Source organism: Calliopsis andreniformis, chromosome 3 (genome assembly GCF_051401765.1).
Source record: "Calliopsis andreniformis isolate RMS-2024a chromosome 3, iyCalAndr_principal, whole genome shotgun sequence".
Classification (NCBI taxonomy): Eukaryota; Metazoa; Arthropoda; class Insecta; order Hymenoptera; family Andrenidae; genus Calliopsis; species Calliopsis andreniformis.
Window position 1 is genome coordinate 13057827 of NC_135064.1, and position 24498 is coordinate 13082324.

General features: G+C 38.4%; 2 protein-coding genes across 14 annotated transcripts in view; one reads left to right on the plus strand and one right to left on the minus strand.

Moving 5' to 3' along the window:
* Positions 1 to 24498, minus strand: part of Mef2 (myocyte enhancer factor 2) — a 52341-nt gene that overhangs the window by 19583 nt on the left and 8260 nt on the right. Inside the window, exon 2 of one of the 5 annotated variants that reach the window (XM_076393730.1) lies at positions 6647 to 6705. The exons of 1 other annotated variant lie outside the window; for it this stretch is intronic. The gene's annotated coding sequence lies outside the window, so the exon portion shown is untranslated. Of the gene's footprint in view, positions 1 to 3975; positions 4072 to 4893; positions 5033 to 5685; positions 5810 to 6646; positions 6706 to 24498 lie in introns of those variants that run through there. 3 more of the 5 variants (XM_076393731.1, XM_076393732.1, XM_076393734.1) reach the window with 3 other exon arrangements.
* LOC143188908 (uncharacterized) lies at positions 15169 to 19783 on the plus strand. Of its 9 annotated transcripts, none has more exons than XR_013003586.1 (6): positions 15169 to 15450; positions 15530 to 15823; positions 17070 to 17245; positions 18548 to 18595; positions 18670 to 18934; positions 19452 to 19783. XR_013003586.1 is itself a non-coding variant. In XM_076393421.1 (5 exons), the coding sequence occupies exons 1-3, from the start codon at positions 18127 to 18129 to the stop codon at positions 18743 to 18745; spliced, it is 450 nt and encodes a 149-aa protein (XP_076249536.1). In that variant the 5' UTR covers positions 17983 to 18126; the 3' UTR covers positions 18746 to 18859; positions 18935 to 19359; positions 19452 to 19783. The 9 variants fall into 9 exon arrangements, 6 of the variants coding, with proteins under 6 accessions (XP_076249536.1, XP_076249534.1, XP_076249538.1 ...); XR_013003587.1 differs by having other exon boundaries at positions 15530 to 15771; XM_076393421.1 differs by lacking the exons at positions 15169 to 15450; positions 15530 to 15823; positions 17070 to 17245 and adding exons at positions 17983 to 18348; positions 18935 to 19359 and having other exon boundaries at positions 18444 to 18595; positions 18670 to 18859.

Genomic DNA, 24498 nt, shown 5'->3' on the forward strand with positions numbered 1-24498 from the left:
AGCCTCTTGATACAGCTCATCAGACTGCATAATATTTTGAGTAAGTCGAGAGAGAAATCTAACACAGTTTCTTAATTTTATGCATAGAAACATTTAATCGATTAGAAAAACTGTTTGCACTAATCCAATACGTTTAGGACTTGCCATTTAAGTAGTAAAATAGTTTTGAGTTTTATTTGTCAGTGACTTGTAACTTCACATTTCATAGTTCAATTAAAGACACTGTTTCCTTGTTAAACTTAAATTTATATGTAACTGGAAAGTAAATCTTGTATAGAATAGGTAGATCCTACTACCTTGAGATCTAACAAGAAACAATTTCTGGAAATATGTTCATTGAAATCCTAGCAAATCTCCAAGCTATCACACCTCCTATATATCATCATCTTCTTATACAAAAATTTCATAAATTTCTCAACAATCACAGTAATCTTGTCACAGATTGCTGCAATCCGTCTTCCTATTGCAACGAGCTTCTCGAGCCCCAACGACCGGCAGGATCATCTAAACTCATTAGAGCGACATTCGATGAACCTAATGTCCCGTGGGTCGAACGATTTCCAGACGCGAGTAAGGGAGTAGCTTCCTTCGCGAAGGAGGAAGGAAAGAGAGCGTTCAGGCAGCAGGAAAATACCAGGTGGCCGCCAAACCTCCTTAGACTCCTCGAAAAATTCTCGACTGACGTTGCCAGTCGTCCGACGGCTGTGGCTGTCTGTCCCTCCATCAACGGCACCCGAGGTCCAGGCGGCGTGTCTGTTGCTATATACCGGATATCCGCTCATCCTGCCGCCGCCCCGAACCAAGAAACATCTTGTTCCGACGCTGGAAAATCTCCTCTCTCGCCCTCGCGCAGCCACGCTTCGTATAAAACACGAACACGTGTCGCGGGCCCTCCTAGCCCAGGCTTTCGATAAGCGATTACGCTCCAGCAGCCTCTCTTCTTCGATCATTCTCGAATTTCTTCGTTCGACCGAGGTCGAGGGGGCGATTATTCGCCGAGCAACAATTTCGTCTCGGCCCGTAACGAAGGCAGGAGGTGCCATTTAACCGAGGCACGTGTGATCTGCGCACTTGGCACGCGACCAAACGACCGAGAATCGGACCGAACCGCGGAGGTGACGTCAGCAGGTGAACCGTATACATCAGAAAGATAAAAAGATTTCGTCAGAAGCGAGAGGAAGGATCGCTGATTCGCGTTTAAGATGAACACCATGGGGAGCAACAGGTCGGCGATCTTTTAATCGCGACCAGGAAACCTTTCGTAGGGAAACCTTTGTTCCCGTCGCGATTGACTCGATCGAACCGCTCAGAAGCTTAGATACGCGCCGAACTTAAGAGCTTCTTTGTAGTTCCGTTTAGAGTTGGGGAAATTGGCGTGAAACGCCTGGGGACTTTCGGAAGATTGCAGAAGAGAGAAAGGGTAGTTGATGAGATTGTAAAATTGTAAGGGGTTGTTTAGGGACTAAATTGCGAGGGGAGTCTTTGGAAACTTTTCTTCTTATTGAAAGGTACAACATGGAATATTTTGAAATTTTCTGCACGGATTCTGAAATTTTTTGAGTTATCATGTTACTTTGTAATTAAGCATTCAGAGGTTTTTTAAGGACGTGCCTTTGTGTGTAGTTGATTTGATTGTCACTGTTATACAAAACTAGAGAGATGAATAACCTAGATAATTGTGGCTATTTGTTTAAAGTAGAACTGAGACGAGCAGATGAACTTAAATCAGATATTAAAAAATTTTAAATATTGAAATATATGAATTAAATATTCTTAGACATATTTTATTGAATTCAAACGATAACATTTATTAAAATTAATAATTTCAATTAATATGCAATATTGATAATCAAAAAGCTACAGAATAGGTAGATACACTTCATATATTTCAACTCTTAAGTATTATAGACGTTATAATTTACCACTGCGCTGACGAAAAGTAAATCAATTTTATTAATAACTGGAACCATATAAACCGCTAATAATTTCACTAATTGAATATTAATTTAAAAGATACGTGGAATGAAAAAATCGAAGTTATGCAAGAAGTGAAATAGAAACGAATAAAAATTAGGAGCAGTTTCACAGACGTATTATAGTGGTTAAGGGTTAAAAAAGAAATCCCTCTTACAATCGTGCGTCCAAATGGGCTCCCTTAAAACGAGACAGATAGTTCTACACAAACAAATAGTAGTAGTCATACGGTTGGACGTAGAAACGCAAAATAAACCACCCTGCTAGTTCTTCACGAATTCAATTCTTCCCTGACACAGTGACTCGGTTCATAGACATTCCCAAACAAATTATGTCAAAACAGAGATCATCGAAATTGATTGCTCCTAGAATTACTGGTGCATTTCTAATAGTAATGAAACCTATTTTATCCTTGTAATTTCTTCTTGAAAAAAATTTGTTCTTTTTCAAGCCGAAGGGTGAAACAAGGAACAACGGTGCTCACACGATGACCCGATAGTGCAATCAACGTCGAAAAATGAGTGACCTGCTATTCCAAGAATTCCTTTATCTCGTCTTCCTACTACTTGAGTGAGTGGAGTAGCGTGCCTCTTTCTCGAGGAAAGTTTCCCAAGCGGTAGGCGCGTCTTTAAAAAAGAAAAAAAAAAGGGGTAAGCAACGATCAGCGTGTAACAGTTTCAAGGTGGGTCGAGCGAACGTGTCGACGGAGGAGAGCGAATTGATCCCCATTCACCCTTCTCGTGGTACGCGCGCGGGCAAAGTTACCCTGAAATAACTCTTGCGGATTATGCGCGAGGTGAAAGAAGATAAAACGCGTGTAAAAGAGGCTAGTGAAAGTGCGAGCTAATTTAACGTGTAAACTACTCTTGGCCTTTAGAGTCGCAAACCCGTATCTTCCCTGATCCGATCGATCCTTTCGGTCTATCGATGTTGTCTTCGAAGCGAATCACAAGTGGAATGGTAAATCGTTCGGCTACTTGTTGGTAACGAATAATTACTTTGCTTTGCAGCAGAAATTGATAACAAATATTTATTTCGCTTTAATTTTCTGTAAAGAGACTAATCGCTTATTCTGACATATTTTATTCATACTAATACTTAACAAAAAGTCAACCCTTAAAAAAATGTTGTTAAATTTTCCTTAAAAAATAAACGTATAATTCTTTCATTAATTCTGACGATCGAGATTTTTCCTACATTCTTTTGAAAGAAAAATTTTTGGGATGATATGTGATTTCATGTACAATAATAATATGTCCCAAATTTTAGCTATACAAATTTCCACAATATTAGATATTTTGGTTATTAGTTAAGCATTTTAAAGGGTTAGCTGATATAGGATAGAATGGGTATGAGGCACGAGGTGTAGTCATATACATTTGAAGCAGATGGAATTTGGACGGTGATCAAGGTGAACACAGAGGGCAGAGAAACAAATTATGACGCGTTATTTCGTTGATCTACATACGTGCAGTGAGCCACGAAAGTATGAGAATTCGTACGATCATTGGAAAAATTTTTAAAAGGAAGCAAGATTTCGAGGTGATATCAAATAGAATGTAGAAAAAATACAATTAAAAGATAAAATATGCGAATAAAATCTACAACTATTCTAAAAAATCCAATGATATATATACATATGAGGTGCATAAAAATTGTAGAAATTCGCAGAATATCGATCAGCCTAAAATGAAAATTAATCTAGTGTATTGAATCTAATTAAATTTACTAATATTTAATTATATATTAATGATCATTTACTTTACATGTTCCAACTTTTTCGCTACATGACACAGCAGACAATATTTCTGCATCCTCAACATGACCACCCTAAATGAGTCCCATTATCAATAAATTATTGAAAAATAAAAATTCGAAAATGGTTTAAAAAAACATACATACATACTAACTTGAAAAGTAGTATATTACGTTAATCAAGAAGGCGTACAACATAATCGATCTCGCCACGTGACGACACGAGAGTCCAAACGAGTAACTTACGTGTCGGTATGACTAACGCGATGATGCTGTTGGCAAGACTCTTTTAAATCGAACCTTGATGGCCAAACACTTAGCTTTCTAACTGCAAAGTAGAACAATTATCCAACAGATTCGTATATTCACCCTTTTAGTAAGAAGCTAGACTTGTCACATGTTCGGTGCGAAAATTGTTGATGACGCGCTTGTAACCACGCTCGCGGAACACCCACGGGCGTTCACCACACAAGCTATAACTAACTTACAAATACGTAATAATGTCACAATACTGAAAGGGTTAAAAAACAAAACACAAGAAAAAGCTCAAATTAAACAATACAAATGCATGCAGCGTTCAAGTTTCACTGATCGCTAACCGTCGGTGTCTCAAAGTATTATGTTCTATGTCACAAGTTTCGTCTAGAATATGGCAGGAAAGGATCCTTAATTTCTTGAAAAAGATACTAATATCATTAAAAATTTATATAAAATATATTCGTTCTTTTATATGCAGAAATTGCCGTGAAAAAATTATTTATATTAAAGAAAGTATCTGGGGATTGAAGAATGAAATATAAAAAGAGTAATTTGGCAAAAACTAGAAGTCAACAAAAAATTAAACTGACTATCTAAGAGTCTTTCCACCATATCCCTATCATCAATTCAAACAAACTAGTAAATAGCTAATCCTTTTCCCGAATAACTCTATACGCCACAAAATATCAGAGACTGTATCCTAAGCGCGCCTAAAACCACGTGTAAGAGGACACAAAACTCGCTCATACAATATGCAAACAAGCATCCCATGAACCCAACTCTAACCTCAACCCCCGAGTACCCCTAACCTCTACGATCTGAATAATCCCTACGACGATAAAACCGCATAAAATAATCATCAATTAAAAGCTACTAAACATTCCAGGAAAAACACTGAAAACTTACATCGAAATCTCGAGGAAAGCCATGTCGGGGAAAGCACGAAAGTGAACTGTGCGATAACGAAACAAGAACTGCATGAACTAGCCTCTAGCCTCGAAGAGCAGTCGTCCCAGGGTATCCTCGCGGATCCTGACAGATCGAAGCGATTCACGCGACCACAATACGGCAAGGAAGGCCAGAGGCTGAAGGATCGGGTGCGTCGCGACGACTAAAAGCGGGCAGAATCGCGAATCGATCGTAAAAGTCGGCGAGGTCCGATTTTAGCTGGGCCTAGAGGCGCGCGCGAGAGAAAGAGCGTCGACTCGTCCCAAGTTGCCGATAAAGATGATGATGACGAGCGAAGAGGACGGGGTGGTGCACGGGGCAGGCGAAACTGGTGTGCGAGAGGCGGAGGGACGATGGCGAGTATTAACAAACCGCGTGGAAAAGATCCCAAAAATAATTTCGGGCCGGCGAAGAAATAAATCCGGGTGAGGCGTAGAGGGTGCCTTCTAAAAGAAGGTTCGCCAGCGGGTGCGTTCTGGGAATGAAACCGGCATAGTATGGCAGAGTTATAAGAAGAGCGGTGAAGCGATCGCGTCGGCTAGTCGCCGAACAGTTTTGCCGCCGTGGCGATAGTGCCACGGGATGAGGCAAAGGACACCACCGTCGTCGTCATCGTCATCGTCTTCGTCGTTGTCGCGTCGTCGTCGTCGTCGCAGAGAGAAAAGAAGCGAACGCGGGCTTCGGGGTTCGCGGACAGGCGAGAAAACGGCTGGACGAGAGCTCGACCAGGCAGCCACGAGCAGGACTTACCTCTGCTGTTTTTAGAACTCCACTCCCAGAACTGCGCGGGTCGAGCCGAGCCAAAACCAAAATACCACCGACACGACTTTTCTGCGATGGTCTTTGTGCGCGCGACCAACCAGCTCTTCCCTCGCCGCGTCCAACCGGAGGAAACGCCGTCGGGACTAACCTAACCGACCGTCGCCGACCACGACACCACGACGACCACGACCGACGATGACGAAGACACCGATGGTCTGCGTCCGCGAGAAAAACCGATTCCCGATACCGATGTCAGCGTCGACTTCATAGCCAGCCATCGACCACCCGATAATCCGACCTACGATGCTTTTACCAGACATTCTTCCATCCCGTTTGGCCTCCTTTCGCAGGACGAGGGAGGAATAACAGTGACGAGTGGAACGAATTCGTTTCTTAACTCTTAAATGACGCGGGTATGAGATATAGGCCATCCTCCTTCGCTGTTCGTGATATCAGTGCTGTGACTGTTCGCTGGTATGATCGATTACGATTTTGGGGGGTTCGGGTTTGGGATAGAGACGGCTCGAAGGATTCAGTGATGTGCGGTGTGGAAGAAATAATGGTGCTTCTGGGAGACTATGGGTTTTTGGTTGATGAGGAAGGTTAGGTGATTTAGAGAGTTCGTAAGTTCTTGCTTCGTTGGTTTTAGAATAGGATTTTTTTTCCTTTCTATTGTTGCATATTGAACGAGGTGACATAAGTGTCGTGAAGAGAGTTATCTTCTTGCTCTTTATGGAGAAACAGTTTGGATGCTTTGTGAAGGTGGGAGTTGATGGAGCGATATTAGTGACATGGGTGTCTTTGGAAGATGAAGTCGGTGGTTTCTTTTTAAACAAGTTTGGATTGAATTTTCACGTCGTATAGATTTGTTTTTTATAGGGTTGGAGTTTTAATCTTGCCATCGTAATTGTTTGCTAATGAAAGTTCCATTGTAGAGAATGAAACTTACCTTTCTATCGCATGTAGGAGCCAAGATACAGGGTCGGTGTTGCATACGCGACGACGGTCCTTAAACATAAGAAATAGTGCACTCGTAAAGCGCATTGCGATGATTGACGAATTAACGAAAAATATCGATGAACTGAGATGTCCAGATATCTTTTCCATCAAGACATTCCTTTTTAATGACCCTGCATTTTCTACAATATATTGCTTACAGTTCGCACGATCTAAGTGCATACAATTTTTATATTGATCATGGCAGACAATATGTTAAGATAGATATTTCTGCAATAATGCAAAATATGCACTCTAGCAACAGAACATCTAAAAAATAAGTAATAATATTTTACAAAGGTTCCTCATCTGTATTCAAATAATAAATTATTTTTAGTTTGTAAAACAACAAAAAATGCGACTGACACTAATTAAAACCAAATAGTAAATATATGTATTTGTCACATAAATACGATAGAAATCGACAGTTGGTATGATTATTATACCATTTTCTATAATTAACAACTAGTTACTAATTTGTAGATAATATAATTGTTAATTATACAGTCTAGTATAATCGTATGAACGAGAACTGTCAATATTTATAAAGTAAATATGTATATTCACTGTTTTCTTTTAATTAGCCACACCTTTGTTTGCCTTGTATTACAAGATAGAAATAATTTCATGTTACAGAATAAATATATGCAGACAGAAACAATTAATCGCTTTTAATAATTATAGAAAATTATAGTTATTGAAACATTACATATTTCATATGTATGTATCCATATAGAATAATAATGTATGTATATTGACATATTGATAGATAATAAATATCGGGAATGTTCGTAATTTACATTCACGCAATCCATTACTTAGCAGCATATCAATACAAGAGGAAACTGACAAGAGATAGACAAAATTTATACTTCTCTGATTCTAAAGTATTTCTACAGGCTGTTAATGTAGAAACTTTTGATTCTACTTACAGCGTATTTAATTCTGCCATATACATGCAATTTTCATTAACACATATGAAATTAATTAAAATAGAAATTCAGTGAACAATAGAATTGGTTTTTAATCTTCATTAGTCTCTCATTTGTGCCCTTAAATTGCATTTATTTAATTGAAAAGGAACTTTAGTAATTAATATTCTAAAAATGGTTGAATCAGTATATCTAAATTTAATGTTTTATGAACTGCAACAGGGATCGATACATGTATCATTATTTTGGAATATTATATTAAAGTCAGAGAAAAAAAGACTAGCATGACAGGTATTTCGTGTAAGCTATCGATAAAGCTTTTCGAATCTCTCATTAATGATTGCATACCTACAGTACACGTACGAATAATCAAATTTCGACTTGAAACGTGCCACCAAAGAAGGGTAAAGCTTTTCAGTTTATGCTGGAGATATTCCTACACAATACAGTACTATCCCTAATTCATGTATATGACTCCAGACTAGACTTACACAAGCTGACTCCTAAGAACAAGAGCACTTTTAATTACTGGCAAGCGGAATCAAGTGCAACATCAAGAGCAAGTAATGTCACTAACTATAAAACAGAATAAGAAACTACTTTCACCACTTTAGGAATATTAGCACATGTGTGAATATTTAATTTCTTTATATTCATACAGTAACTGAAAATTCATACATACCTACTACTAAAGCATCGCCTACATTACACGTTCAGGCTTGCCTCGCTACATGACTCGCAACGAGATCTCACATAAGGCAAATTGGGGAACATGATACCTACTCAATATCTTTCTATGTGAAAAATTGTAATTCTAACAATTATTTTATAAGTAAAAAAGAAAAAAGAGATATAGCAGTATACTACTGCTAAAATAATTACGGCAAAACGAACCCAAAGACTTCTTAAATTATTTCCTTATGTTTCACTGCATTAGTAGTAGATACCTACTATCCATATTCCACAAGAAGTCCCGTCGAAAGTGTTACCCCTTACCCGTTCCATGAAACATCTTTCGAGAAGCAAACAGTACTTGAGGTCTCGTCTCAATCCATATAACGAGGTAAGTCTTATTGTATAGCATAGAGAATACTTAACAATGTACTTTTAACTAATAATAATTATACCATCATGAGGGAATTCAATTAAATCAGCGAATATTTTACTTTAACCCTCAACTAGCGATGCATGAGCCCAAATGGATCCAGGCATAGCTTCCCATACGATTGGTCTGCTATCCAACACTCGATTCACACAGCAGAACACTAATCCTTCCCCCAAAGTAATTATTAAATACAATATTCTCTCATGAAACATTCACTTTTCACATCAGGACGAACACTCATCGCTACCTTCACCACGTGCTAGAAATACACGAAACAAGTGGCGTCAAAGAAACCCTGGCCCATTCTGTTTCAAGAAACGGCCAATACCTCCATTACATGAAACACAATCGAGGGTCCCAAGTTTTGACCGTTGTTCGGGTAAACATCGCAATTAAAATTTGAAAATAGCAATGGTAATATTCATCGCGCGAAATGGTGGTCGGTTGTTCCTTTATTCATACTAAGCTTGGTATAAATCAGATATCGGAGATGGCGGCAGGTGACATGACATAATGCGATTCGTATCCGTTTTATGTCCCGTTGTAAGTGCAGCAAATGCTGTCGTAACGTCCAAGTTTCCATAATTACTTTCGGGCAATGGGAATCGGGAGGCGAGCCGAGTCAGGGAGTCAGTCACGCTGGAAGATCCGCATGAATCCTTTATGCGATCTCGCCTCCCGTATTCGGGTTTTAATCGGGTTAACGGAGCATGGAAGCGGCTCCGAAATAGCGATCGTTATTAATTTAAGTCACTCTTAATACGGTTCTCCGTGCCACCGTCAGGAAAATCGTTATCCCCGGTCGTCTTTCTTCGAAAAGAGGGAAGGAATGGAAATTTCATTTGCGAAACGACTGACAGAGTTCGGAAGTTCACGTGCTCTTGGTTACTGACGTTGACACTCTCAAAGAATGCGCGTTAACATGGCGGAGGTTGCTGGTACTCATCGTCAGTGTCGTGGATGGAAATTAGCCTGTGGGTGTCTAAATGCTTAGAGATTTCGTGATTACAAATAACTTTCCTAATCATCGCTCTTCCTTTTTCATTGATTTTGCTGCTTTCTCGGAATTGTGTTACCGTTTTTAATGTGTCTTTCAGTCGTCTGATGGTGTCTTTCTTTCTGCCAACGTTTGAGCGTCACTTTGACGTCCAGTATTGTTTTCTGGTGACCCAAAATAAAATGTAAGTATTTCTTGGGAACGAATGGAATCTTGGAAATTGTGATCAAATGTCGGTGTTTGTCACTGTTGTGGAAATTTTTGAGAAACATAGATGAAGTGGAAGGTGTGTCTCAGCTTACAATTGTATTTTATTTGGTTGTATTGTACATGTATAGAATTTTAGTATCCTACTTTAATTCGTGGATGACTCAACGCCAATATTATGACAGAAATAGTAGACGTCGTATCAGTTTATTACGTAATTTCTATATATTATTTCTTGCACATTTATTACTTTAATTATTTTGTAACTATATGGAGATTGAATAATAAAATTTCTGGTAAATCAGTAGATAGGTACTAATACCCTGAGATTAAAAGAAACCATGATATTCTATTCCTAGAATTTTCCCGGAAGATCGATAAAATATATACAATAAGAACCTCGTTAATTTATAATTTTCAACTTTATCAACTGATCAAAAATTATACTCGACATATTTTGTTTAATCTTTAACAGGTTCAAATGTATAACGTTCAGATCCACTAATAATTATATATCTAATACATATTCCGTATAATTATATACAAGTGTAAATTAAGTTTTGTATATCTAGTAAATGCTAACCCAAACATTATCACTAACATTACTCTGTGTCGATCATTCTCACCTTATCAATCACCTCACTGAATAATCCAACTCCGGAATCCACTTAAATTATTTCACTGTTGTTACCTTCTCCTGCCAACTGATCACGCGTGGCTCCATTTGGAGATCAAACATTGAAAGTTCAACATACGTGTAGAATAGAATTTCGATTAACCTCGTCTCAATTATTCACAGTTTCATTTATTCAGAGTTACTATTATTCAATGACGAGTCAGAGTATAGTAAAACAAGTATTAAAACTTGGCTTATGATTTACTAGTAGTCTATTACAAAAAATAAAATTAGGTTTGAATCTCTTGCTAAGCCAGTTAATAAAAATCCTACTGTATTAGAAAAACATTTTAATAAAACTATTTATTAAAACTAATTAAGTAAAAACTGGAAAAGAATTTAAATACATCTCTGAACTAATTTTTACCTCTTCACTTGTATCTAATGTTAACACTATCGAGAAACGAACAATTCTGCTTGAACAGCAGAATAACTAGACTAGACTATGTAGATAAACTATGAGGCAAATATTTTCTTGATCCATGAGATCCGTCGCGGGGCAAAATGGCGCGGCGACGTTGGTCTCGCGGGAGGGCCACGAGAGTCATCGTTAGAAGTAAAGGAAACGTTGCTCGGGGTTCAAGCGAGCAGGGAAAGAGAGAGAAAGCTTGAACGCAAGCGGGAGGCTGCGTGTTGCACTCGCTGCAGCCGGCTGTGCCCGTCAGCTGCCGACAGATTTATCGAGTGGCACGTGCCGATCCGGAGCAATGTCGTTTTATGCCTTCCTCTCCTCTGGTCTCTGACTTCGCCGAAGGCAAAAATTATTGTCGCCCCTGTTTCTTCCCGAAACGAGACCCTTTTCCTCTTCGACTCTGTTCATTCCACTTAATCTTGATCCCTGTGATCGTAAACTGGCTCCATTTAGCCAACGACACTTCTGTCTATCTCAAAAGCCTAGCCTGTTTTGCTAAGACTCTAATGTCTTCATGGTTTATTATTCTGTAGTGATTTAGCAGAGTACTTAGCGACTTGATGTATAAAATAGAAATAAATGAGTTTCCTCTGTTATCTTGGATAAGTATTCTTATTTTTCATCTGTCCAGCGACGTTATGTCTTGTGAGAAATATCTCCAAGGTATTCACAAGTGTACTTTCAGAAATTAGCAGAAAACAATTCATTTGTTTTATTTATAACACTATATTGTACAGGTTTTTATAAGTGCTAACCCTTTGTCTGTGGAATAATGAAAGCTAGTGTTTTATGGTTTCTCATAATTACAGATTGACTATTACAATAGAGATCAAATACACGAAAATCAATCTCGTAGTTATACGATATTATATTCAGTTTCTGTACTTTTTCTTTTACTTCCTATCGCTTTCATCGTTTTTGCGACAAACATATATCGTTAACAAAAAAATGTAACTTGCATCTGTCAGTTAAAAAAACAGCTATATACCTCATCAGGCTTTCTTACTTTCACAATTTTACCAGGTTTCCTTAAAATCACCTCATTTCAAAGTCCTGTCGCAATACATGTACCAGGAGAAAAGAATCTCACATCAGATGCATTTTTCTTTTCGAAATATCCTTCACTTCTTCTGTCACCGATCTATTACGGTCTGCCAGCCGAGCGCAGCAGCTACCGATTGAAATGTTCAATGGACGAAGGCGTAAAGAAGCATCAGAGCGTAATATCGATGAATAATAGACGAACATTCTTGGATCTTTGTGAACAATATTGTACATACATTCCGTGTATCTTGTGAATTTCGAACTGAGCTCGTTTTAGATACGTGATCTCATCAATGAGGTAGTTTTGGCTTGCATTTCGAGCTGACGCTCCCTTGTCATTCACTTTCGCGAAAAGTTGCTGGGCCTCGTAAATTACGACACGCGTAAATACTTGAAATTTATTTTCTCGTCGCAGATTCGTACAGCTTCATCGGGACACCACCGCAACAGTCTAATTTGTTTTTCTATCGACTAGATCTCTTCATTCTCCTCTGTCCAAGCGTGAAACGATGCAGGAGGGCCCGCAACCCCCAACATAACGCGTGCACACATGTGTGCTCCGTGTTGCAGCTTCCTCAGCCGATGCACGCGCTGATGCTGGACAGAAGGGCTGCGGACCTACGCGTGGTAACTCGTTCCTCGATTAAAGGGATCTCCTGGTCTCGAGCGTCGTAAGAAGGCGACAGTTCATAATTATTTTATTCATAACCCACTGATAGAAGCTGCCCTAAACTTTGTACAATTGTTACACCCTGGTTTAGATAATGAATAGAATGTTTTAATGAAAAAAGACCTACACGATTAACATTTGTGTTATCCTTAGTGGGCCATTTAAATATTAAATTACTAGGGCAGGTTGAAATATAGTTTAACTGTCAGCATGAAATAAAATAAAGAAATTGAGAAATATGCCGAACCATAGAAGTAGTTCTATTCTAGATATGTATTAAATATATCAAAGTTCAATTCATTGGTGTTATACATATGTAGGAACAATAGTATAAGTATTTTAGTTTTGAGAAAGACGAATTTAATACTTTATAATTTTAAACTAAATCGTTAGCAACATATTTTTAGTGATAAAAGCTTGAGAGAAATGTGAAAATAAAGAATTATTTATTTTTAAAACCAGGAAATTCAGTTAAGGCTAATCAATGACACAATTCGGACTACCGAATTTGATTCGTCTATTTCACAGAATCTATCTTCCTCAGCTAAATCTATCAATGTTCATGAATTCTATATGCCCCAGAATAATTTAACCATTCTCTTCCTAATTACAGTGACTCAAATAATTGACATGAATTCTGAACCTAATGATAGATTCTCACAGCGTAACAGTAAAATAATGTATCGCTTTGGATCTTTCTTCATCGCAAAATTAATTTCCTTTTAAGTTATAGATTCGACAAATTGTACTACTTGCATATTCTTATACGAATTGATTTGCTTTTCTTTAAACGAAATTATTCTAATATTAGAATAGAAACGACTGTTACGCGTTACAATAGCTAGTATTACGTATTAGTCGCGAAACAAGGAGTTGCAGGTATATAGACTACACATTTAATCGATCTGCGTGTTACTTGCGTCATTGGAGATATGCGACATGAGGACTTAGGTCTCCATTGTACTTTTTCCATTTGGCCATGAAGGAACAGATTTCTTTTGCATATTATTTTTAATCCTCGACGCGAAAATGAATTTCCTTACGAGACATTTCTGATATACATTAGCACCTCAATTACATGAAATTGAAATCTGGAGCATTTTTTTATAGTTAACTTTATTTTTTTTTTAGCAAACTTCTAGTACGTCTCTATATAAGTCCTAATCGATATTTTAATGTACTCTTATTGTCATTGTATCCAATATATGCAACCCTAAATAAATGACAGAAATTTTGAATATTTGGAGTTTGCTTAATCAAGTTTCTACTGTAGTAACTTCTTACAGTTTTCTATATTCTGCTGAAGTTCTAATGTAGAATAAAAGGAGCATAGAAGAAATACAATAGGTTATAATTTCTTCATCAAGGATTGTTACATCCCCGTGTTCAACTTCTAAAGATATTTTTATGTTTATATTAAAATTAAGCAAGTTGGATGAGACTTTAATGTAAGCCAAATAAACGAGAGAAGGTTCTACGAACCACAGCATTTTTCGCAATTAATGTTCTAAATACGTATCAAAGAATTCATGAATCACTGTGTAATGGAAACCCATATGGTAAGATCTTAACATTTAAAAAATTACCAGAAATAGAAAATAAAATTAGTAATCAATTGAACTGTTCAGTCAACAGTCTTATCATTCAATATCATGAAAAATTAATTTTGCAAAGCAACTCGAACAAACAATGAGTTTATAGAATATATGAAATACATTAATAAGATCAATTTGCGCGCCAACAATTCAGTTTTATTGTAATAAAATTAAGGAAGCTTAGTAATGAGCTTACAATGAAAAAGTATTGAATTTTACTTCAAACGAATATAAGCTTCAGAAAAGAAGCAAACAGTAATTATCTGAATATCGTCCAATATTTTTCAAGATCTCAAACTTACTATTGAGTACGGAACTTAATTAAGTTAGTTTGAAATTCATTTGCTACCTCTTACAGGAACAGTAATTTCTTTATTACACCTGTAAAAAGGACAGCAACTTCCTAACCACATTTTGCAAGTGCCAAGTTACAGGAAGGCCTGCTGCATCGTCGACGGAGAAATTTCGCCGAAGCCTTGCGGAATCTCCAGCGAAGGGGTTCAAATGCGGGACCAAATAAGTAGAAGTCGGTTCCACCCAAGAGAAGACGGATTCTCGGGCCGAAACGCTCGAATCCCTAACAGGGAGCCACGAAGGCAGAACGAAGGAGGTACGAGGCAATGTTGGCGCGAGTGCAACGCGCCATATTCTTTGTCCTATGACACGGCGAAGTTAAAGCTCCGTGGCTAAATTTAAACGCAGCCGCCAGGGCTGAGTCTAAGACCGAGGCTGAGCAGGAGCAGCCGCCAGAAACCAGAGCACGTGCTTCAGCTAAGTGACGTGTGCCTTCCTCCCCCTTCCTGCCTTCTCCCCCCCTCGACACCTCACCAACCTCCCTTGTCCTTCCCCCTTCACCCTTCCTTAATGCCCTCCCCCTGCGCCCACCATCCATCTCTCTTTCTCTTTCTTCCTCGCCATAGCACCTTCTTGGGTATCTTACGGATTTTCTGATCTAACGAGCCTACGTCCACGGACTACCGCGGGTATTTCGTAACCGAACGCGAGGAAAATTTCAAGACCAAGAAGAAACCATTTGGAAGGGTAAAATATTGAGAAGCAGGTGCTCTTTTAAGTGTTATCCTGTGTAATTATGGCTAATTGGTATTGTGGTTGATAAAAGTAAATATTAGTGGGATCAAAGGCAGCGCGAGTAAGATGAACAGTCTCCTGAGTGATCTTTTTTTTTTTGTAATTGTAGAGGGAAAGTTGAGAGACCGAGTATCATTTCTTCGGAATCTCTGTTGATTGTATTGAACGATCGATTGATTTTTCCACGTGCGTGTCAGGCGAACGCAGAGGAGAGCTGACACAAACATCCTGGCCACCTCACACGTGGCCCTAGACCCGAGTGTAGGACACGTGTTCCCTCCCCTACAGAGACATTTCTCCGTGGAATAAATTGTGGTTGGGAGTTGGGCTTGGAGCAGCCCTTCGATAGCGGTGAATATCGGTTTTAGAAGAGATTCAAATGATGCGACCAGAAATTTGCTAGGTTTGCCACCTTTTGCATTAATCAACAGCTTCAGTATTCTCTGAATCCTTCAGTTTCAGCAAAATATTTACAAGACTGTATTGATTAAAATATCGAATAATTTGTAATAGGCTGTCTACAAATATTGAAAATTTTAACTTAACTACTACATAAAACAATCCTTGAGCTACAATTCGATTCTGGTTTCTTACAAGTTTATTGAGTGTTTAATTCCTTCCTATTTCTTGATGAAGATTAGAGCAAAATTTCGTAACACTAATAATGTTAGGATAAATGAGAAAGAACTTACCGATTTGAGCTCTGAATTTTCGAATCGATTTTAAAAATGTAGAAACTATTAATTTGGTAATCATTTTTTTACGGTTGGAAAAATTCGAGAAAGAGTTCAAAATAAATGAGAACGAAGAGACAAAACGTGGCAGGAGGGCACCAAGGGTCGAAGGGCACCCACGGTTGCAGGACCCCACCGTTGGATAAGGCCAACGCGATGCTAGAAACTGAAGGTATTGGAACGATTACTGTCCCATGACGTTTTTCCATGCCCGAAGACGCCCAAAATCAACATCTACATGTGATCGCCAAAAAAATATCCACCAAATGTTGGAAAAACGTTCAGTATTTCCCCCCTGTATTGGAGCTTACAAGGGATGCACTTAGCTTATCCCGTCCCAATTCTGAAGATGGTAGACCTATACTGCTATCTGTGAAATATTAATCTGTGAAGATATTCATTCTGTTATAGATGAATGAAAGCTATAACTAAGAGATGAGTATGTAACAACATTATTTAAGTCAAATAATTTGGTCAAGAATTTATGGCTTACTATAGTAATTTTAAATTTATATTTCTTCATGATATGCTAGAAATTTAAATGTCAGCGAAATGATCATGACATAAGAAATCGAATAATTTCATTCATCATGACATTATTTGGAAACAATCTCTTATTGATGACAGTACATCGGATGACAATACAATTGTTTTTATAGCATAGTCACTGTGAAAAGGTATTAACTTTCATTCGTGTATGTTGCTAAAATCATTTATGGCTAATATAGTATGAATTATGTAACAGTCCTGCAAAAGTATATCGAAATTAAAGACTAGTTGAATACTTCCCTTACTAGTACTAATGACAAAAAAATTGAACCCGAGAAGAAAGCTGTAATTATTGTTCTACGACTCCATCTGAGAATTTCCAAGCTTTGATACTTTCCACGCTAATACCCAATTGATCTTTAACAGAGCGTAATCAGCAGTTTAGCAAGGTCACATCCATAGAACAAGGTGTGTCCAATAATTGTCACGATTGATAGCAAGTACAGAACCGTGAAATGAAGAAATAAATGAGGGAGGTGTTCAAGGAAATGCACCAATAAAACTAGTCTAAGGAAGTAAGAGCGATGAGAAAGGAAGATAAGGTTAGTACTTTTCCAGATTCACCTGATGCTCACAGGAGAGTTAATTTTAAGATTATTTCATATTACTGTGTTCGATTGAATTTCGCACCATTCAGAGGACAGAGAAATTATCGTTTCTGAGCTGAAGCCTCAAGTTACGATAGAATAGAATGCTGTTTATCAGAGTACAATGAAGGAACAAGACAATCCACTGAATTGGACCGCTCAAATAATAGAAGCTCACTGAAACTCACCCCAAGCTATAATTTTCTATTCAAATAATTGAAATTCACGTTCGAATAACTGTATTCGAATAATATAACTTATACCAGTGGAAGCATTCTATTCGGACTGTCTTTCATCCTCGGTACGGGGCAGCGATGGATAGGGACGAGTCATAAATTTCTGTTGGCGCTGCCAATGTACACGCACAAGAAAAATACAGAATTACGATACTCTAGCAGGTTAAGCGGTATTCGACTTACACATCTTGTCTCGTAATTGTTGAATCGCCAAATGTTTCAGAAATCATATTTAACAATTCAACCTGCAACATAGCTAGAATATCGCTTACTATTCCTAACCTTAGAAGTCCCCTGAACAGCATTACCTCCAACGCTTGTCCGAGGACTTCTTGTGGAACTCGAATAGCTCTTCAGTGCATCTGTAAAATTGTAGAATTCTCTGAGTGTCAACTTTAAGCCATTATTATTGCAAAAGAAGACAGATCGGAAAGATGACAAATCGGAAAGATGACAGCGAATCAAGTCAGAGGATATTTTGTAAATGTACTTCTCTGCGCGGGATGTGTAAATACATAGATACTTAAGAATCAGAGTGAGAGAAACTATCCCAATTCTGTCTTTTTCTTGGCATACGATACCTCAGCAGAACTCAGAAAAATGTATGGTCATCTCTATGAGGACCCTTTTGGACACACGACGAGAGGACCCTTACAAAGTGGTTGGAATGGTCATGTACTTGTTTCGAGGTCTGAAACTAGACTTTATCCCGGAACAATACTGTATATTCAATTCTCCATTCGCGTGTTCACTAATTTTGTAGAACACAGAAAGTCAATAATCAAAATTGTCGCCATTAAAAGAGAATGGAGAAGTATTCAGGTACCTGATTATTGACATAAGGGTTAACTTGTTAATTCCTATTTAATATAATTATGTAACCTTTAATTTTTGATTTCCATTTAAACTGCATATAGGCGTTCATATATCTAACCGAGCTAATGGTTAAAAATAGTTCAGATAATAGAAATTTAGTAAAGGTCCAAAATCAGATATTGAATAACATTTCGTTCTATTGTAGTGGCGTCTACACCTACTCAAGGGACATTTTTGCGAACCGCAAACAAAGGTACAGGTAATCATTTATCGATCAGCGGAGCAAGAAGCAACGACTGAATAGTGTTTCTTCTTGTACTTTTCCAGATTCATGAGAAGACAAAAGGGGGAAAAAAAAACAAAAAGAAAAGTAAAGAGATTGTTTACTAGCTACCAGTCATAAAATCTAAGGTGGAGGATAAAAGCTGGCCTCCATCCAGGCGCCTGTTTCAAAAAGTATCGAACCGAAATCAATCCTGACGACTGAGTATATCATTAATATGACTCAAATCGAAACGTCTGATTATACTGACCATTACTATTTCGTTTTTGTTCAAATATAGAGCTTCATAAAACTGAACCGTTATTTCAGGTTGGAAACTTCAAATATTCAAGATTTTTTACAATATTTATTGCATTTCCATTATATTGACCAAAAATGGAGTATGGAATATGGAATAATCTTACATACATATAATATGAACATAGATTTCTGTTCTTCGCAGATTTGAAATTAAAATTTCAAAAGACATTCACATTTATGAGTCTATTTTCCGTCTCTTTACGTAAAATTTCTTTCTTATTTACAAAAAGAGTCTCAATTTGAGGGGCATAAAAAATGTATAGACAGATAATACGTTCATCACTAAATATCCTTATCAAAATTTTAATTTTAACCTTACGAAGGAAGGAAAGCGCCTGTAACCTTGTTCCTCGAATAAAAAATCCAACTTTCAGAGAAAGCAAAAATATTTGTATGGTTCACAAACAACGTATACTCAGTTGTTTCAGAAATATGTAGATATTTCAAAAATATAATTGAATTTTGCCAAAATTTTATAAAAAATCAAATATTTTATATGTTTAAACTAGTGTACCCTTCTCAACAGGTAAAAAATTACGAGTCACAAAGAGTCGAATAAACGTCGAACACGGGCTAAAGAGAATGAGAAAGAAAAAGAGGGGGGGATAGTTAGCCCCGTCTCTGTTTCCTAGTGTCGTAGAGCAAAGCTGGAGGAGCTTGAAACGCGATACTCCGGAGCTGGCATGGCTCGAGATGCGCGAGCGATTCTACTCGAGGCGAGGCAGAATGAAAGCAACCTGGCGAAAAGAGAGGGAGAGAACGGCGGCGCGAAGGAAGTGGATCGGAAAAAAGAGGAAAACAAGAAGGGAGATCCGTGAGTTGAGTGAACGCGTACGAGGACCTGGGGGAAGGAAAACAGCAGGGGGAAGGGGGATAGAAATGCAACATTAGGAATGCATATTACTTGAAAATACCCCAACCGAGACCATTATCACTATTGTGTGCCTTCAATTCGATTCATAATCTTAGAAAATCTTTTAAGTTATTATTTCCCTAAATTTAGGATTTGGTATTTTATACTAGTATTTTATTTACTGAATTTTTATTCAATTTTCTCTTTACTTAATTTTTGTTTAATTTTCTCAGTTGCTTTTAATATAAAAACAGAGTATTTTATTGTTGAATCTTGATTTTTACATTATCGCTATGTCTCATTTTTTGTCGTTACCAATCATTTTTCGATACATTATTACACTCATTATAAATTGAGCATGTGTAAACGAAGATGTTTAAATTATTATTAGTACTATGGCTATTAAATTGATAAAAATTTTGTCACGTTTCTTAATTATTTCGCCAAGATAATTTCTCTTTCAAAAGAAATTCATCTGGAATATTTCTCTAATTAAATCTCGTAATAAGTTTTTATTCACAAAACATATTATTTTTTTCCAACACATATGACATTACTTTGTCATATACTTAATGAATCAAGGCACCATTAACAATCGTTATTCTCTTAATTCTATTTAAAATTTAATTCGTCACACTAATGCAGTTACAACAGGCTATGCAACAACCTTTCAAACATCAAACAGTAACAGAAAAAAACATACAATTACTATTGCAATAACAATAAAAATCACTGGAACTAAATTTTAAATTTGTAAACTATTTGGATTTTAAAGCCTGTGTAATTTCTAAAGATTCGAAGACGGGGCCGCATACTCAAAACACATCCACCACATTCACCGTGCCCAAATACCCAAATATGGAAAAATTCGACCAGCTCAACCCTGCATCGAATCGAACCCCACCGATCATCGCTCAGCGATCATCTTTCCTCCGAAAGGCGTCCCCTCGAGACTCGTTCCTCGCGCTCTTTCGCCGAACTCGCCGTCATAATGTGCCTCTCTTTCCGCAACACACATACAGAAAGAGAGAGAGAGAGAGAGAGAGAGAGAGAGAGAGAGAGAGAGAGAGCACACTGCCACGCGTCAAACGGAAAGAGAGAAAAACGGAGCCAAGACAGAGGGAGAGGGAGAGGGAGAGGGAAGAGGACACGTACCCGCGAGAGCTTGAGCAGCCGCGACCGTGCGCGTTGCTCGCCTAAGGAGTACCAGAGAGAAGAGAGAAGAGAGAGAGAGAAACGAGCTGGCAGATGTTGGGCGCGTGCGGCGTCGAACCTTTTAAGGCGCGATCACTGGACGCCCGGCGTCGCGGCGGCCCTCCCCGCGTCGCTCGCGCCCCCCACCGATCCGAGCCATCTCTTCTTCTACCTCGGGACACCTTGAGAAGTCGAACCAACGCGCCGTGTCGGCCCCCGACGAAACCTCATCTGCCTCTTCTACTTGCTCTTCTATCGTCTGTCACCTCTCCTCCTCCCCGTCCCACGACCATCTCGCCCCCCTCCCATCCCCCTCCTTCTCTTCCTCCTCCTCCTCCTCCTCCACACGCCACAGGCATCGTACTCCTCTTTCGCGTTTCCTTTGCTCGTTTTCTTTACCCTCGCTTTCTTCTTTCCTTCGTGCTTTTCTTTCTGTGATTTTCCTTTGGTCGTTTTTCCTACCCCCAACACCCTCCCTTTTTTTCGTCGCTAATAATACTTTTTTATTGGTTGTGAACGATATCTGGGAGGGTTTTATGTAACGATTGAGCGTAATAAAAGATTGGGGATTTTGTGAAGGGTATGGAGGAAATATAATTGGTTTTGGAGGTTGGTACGATTGGGCGCGAGCGTGGGTGAGAGAGAGGAGAAACGTCTGTATAGCTGACTGTGAGAGTTACATGGAGGTGAGAGTTCTGTAGGAATTGCAAGAGACTACAAGATTTAATATAATTTTCTTTAGATTCTGCGCAGGATTTTGAAGTAACCACTTAAAAGCTTTTTTTGAATATTTGAAATTTTTCTGAGTTTATGCTCAAGCTTTTAATTTTCTTTAAGATGGTAGAATTTTGCCACTAAGTAAATACTTGAATATTTCGAGAGTACCCAGACTCTTCCAACGTAACCAAATTCAATATTTTATCTTTATAGTCTTGATACATTCGCCACAGTTTAAAATTATTATATCTAAAAAAATTGTCGCTCACAATTTTTAGAAAGTATCAAGACCAAATAAACATAAATTGACCTGAAAAACCTCCCGCTGTAAACTCGCCAAGGAGCAATGAGTACATCGTTAGTGCCTATATCGTAGAAACACTACATATGCTGCTTTCCCCTGAACCATTCGATTTCATTTCAAACCATTCGATTTTCCTCGTGCTACTCAAACTGTTGCTCAGCAATCTTGGCCGCAACTCGACTCGGTTCGTCACCAGTACGATAACCATTCGGCTCGAATGCCAAAAACTACTCGATCCACCGCATTACGAGAGGCTAGACCGCTCTTCGGCTCTCGCACGTGGCCGATAGGACCACGTGGGCTCACCGCCTACGTCACACACCGAACCGACATCATCCCATCGTGTATTGATTGAGAGTGGCCATGGTCGTTTCCATGACGACGTTTCTTTTACCTGTACGCTCGTTGCGCGCGTACACATATACACACGGGCACACGCTCAGGTACATACACGTACGACGTGTGCACCTTTTCGAGTACATACTGCGGTACAACGACGGCGACGAGGAGAAAGAACCGCCACGGCTACGTGGGCAGCGGCGCAACCTTAGGGGAGCGTAGTAGGTGTACCTGCGCGACGACGATAGGCCGCCAGTTCGTTTCCCCTCTGCACTGCCGCGATCTCCTTCAATCCGAACCCCGTCGAGCTGTCCTATCTACACAGTGGATCGAGCGAATCGGATCGGGGATCCTCGATAGAAATCTCTGGAGCGTGCACGTTGCCGTACCACGCGTGCAAAATTTATAATCGACCCCTCGATACCGCGCCGTGACGCGTACCTACCCTTCCCTCCTCGCCCCTGCCGCGATCAGCCTTTACCTGCCGTACGTTTATGAGCACGATGCGACGTTACCATATATTTATTTGGTCGTCCGATTATTCGTTGGGAGTCTCGTAGTTGGTACATGGGAAAGGGAAGCGAAATGAAATGTAAATGTATAGGTGCAGCAGGTCACGTATCGTGGGCATTGTTAAGGAAAGGGATAACTTTCTTTTTGTAAGGATGTTTATTCTTGGGGAAAAGGGCTCTGGCGGCGGCGGGGAACAGGTGCAATTCACGGGCGAGGTTCGATTACTGGGTTACATTAAAATGAATGCAGAGTACTCTGTACAGGGTGATTCAGAGCTGGAGGTCAGATGTGAAATTGGAGATAGAAGATGGAGATATCTCTTTCTGATCAATATACATAATGTAAATACAAAGTGTAATATTCATATTATTTTGATATGCACTAGAGTTCAATTTTGTGTTTTGTTTGGCGTACTAGTACTACTGTTTTATATATTTGATTTATCTATTTATTTATTTTATGTTAACGAGTAAAGAACCTTTTTTGTGTACAATCAGAAAGAATCAGGTTGCTAAAGATTGAGATAAATACTGTTTAAAATTGGCTAGAGAGGAGAAAGTCTAGAGATTTACAAGAGCTATTAATATTCATAAAAATTCTATTAAGGTAGCTGAATTGAGCATATAATATCTTAACATCTTTCTTGTAATATTATGATACTGCTTCGATTGGCTATGCTCCATGTGTCCAATCTTGCTTATTTTTTAAGAATGATTAAAAGCGTTTCAAATAATAGAGCAAAATTTTCTGGCATCTAGTTATTGAGATTGGCATAGCATAATCTCCACATCAGATGTAATTTATTACTTAAATCTTTACTAGAATCACATTGGAATGCGTATTGTAATTGTGTTTTCGAAAAACCTGTGTAAGATAGGTTTATAAATAGAAAAGAAGCTGAGGTCGGTCACGCATCATATACCTATATCATGTTTTTACTAAATTACATTAATAAATAATAAATAAACAAAATAAAATTTTTAAAATATGATATATGTGAATATGTATCTCTTAACCCTAACACACTCAAGATCTAATACATTTGTTGACAACCAATAAATACAATGGAAAAGTGTTACAAAGACAACTAATATAAGTTACCTATTTCAAAATTTGTGAAAATTATTTAACCCTTTATAACCTTCTCAGAATTGAATTACCTAGCAATAAAAGGAGGGTTAAAGAGAATAGCCAGTTTCAAAATTCTTGTGCACCTGTCGGCGATGATTCACTAACGAACGATCGCGACAAAAGGTCTTCTTCAACGCAGAACAATAACAAATCGATCTGCGGCAATTCGACGCGCCAAACCCGCGGAAGGTGAACGCAGAACAGCACGTGCTACCAGCACGTGGTGATCGGTGCAAGGGAGGGATGGAGGGGAGACGGCAATAGGGGGGTGTGGCGACAAGGATAAAGAAGGGATGGATGAGTTCCCGCGCAAATATTTAATTTTTTATCTCTGCATGATTCAGTCTCAAATAATTGTCAAATAATTTTCTATACGACTGATACTCAATTAAGAAAATGAAAATACAAAACATGTGAATTATCAGCATCAAGATACATAAAAATAGTAGTGGATTAAACATTTGGAAGACAATAAGAATTTAATTATCAGAGAGCTGAAATTCAAATTCTATACACGCATCT

What these genes read in the sequence shown, in the direction of transcription:
- LOC143188908 (XM_076393419.1), top strand. Translation starts at nt 18,127, where the DNA reads ATGTATGGTCATCTCTATGAGGACCCTTTTGGACACACGACGAGAGGA. An exon ending in GAGAATGGAGAAGTATTCAG is followed by an intron (nt 18,349 to 18,443) that starts GTACCTGATTAT and finishes AACTGCATATAG; the next exon opens with GCGTTCATATATCTAACCGA. An exon ending in TTTGCGAACCGCAAACAAAG is followed by an intron (nt 18,596 to 18,669) that starts GTACAGGTAATC and finishes GTACTTTTCCAG; the next exon opens with ATTCATGAGAAGACAAAAGG.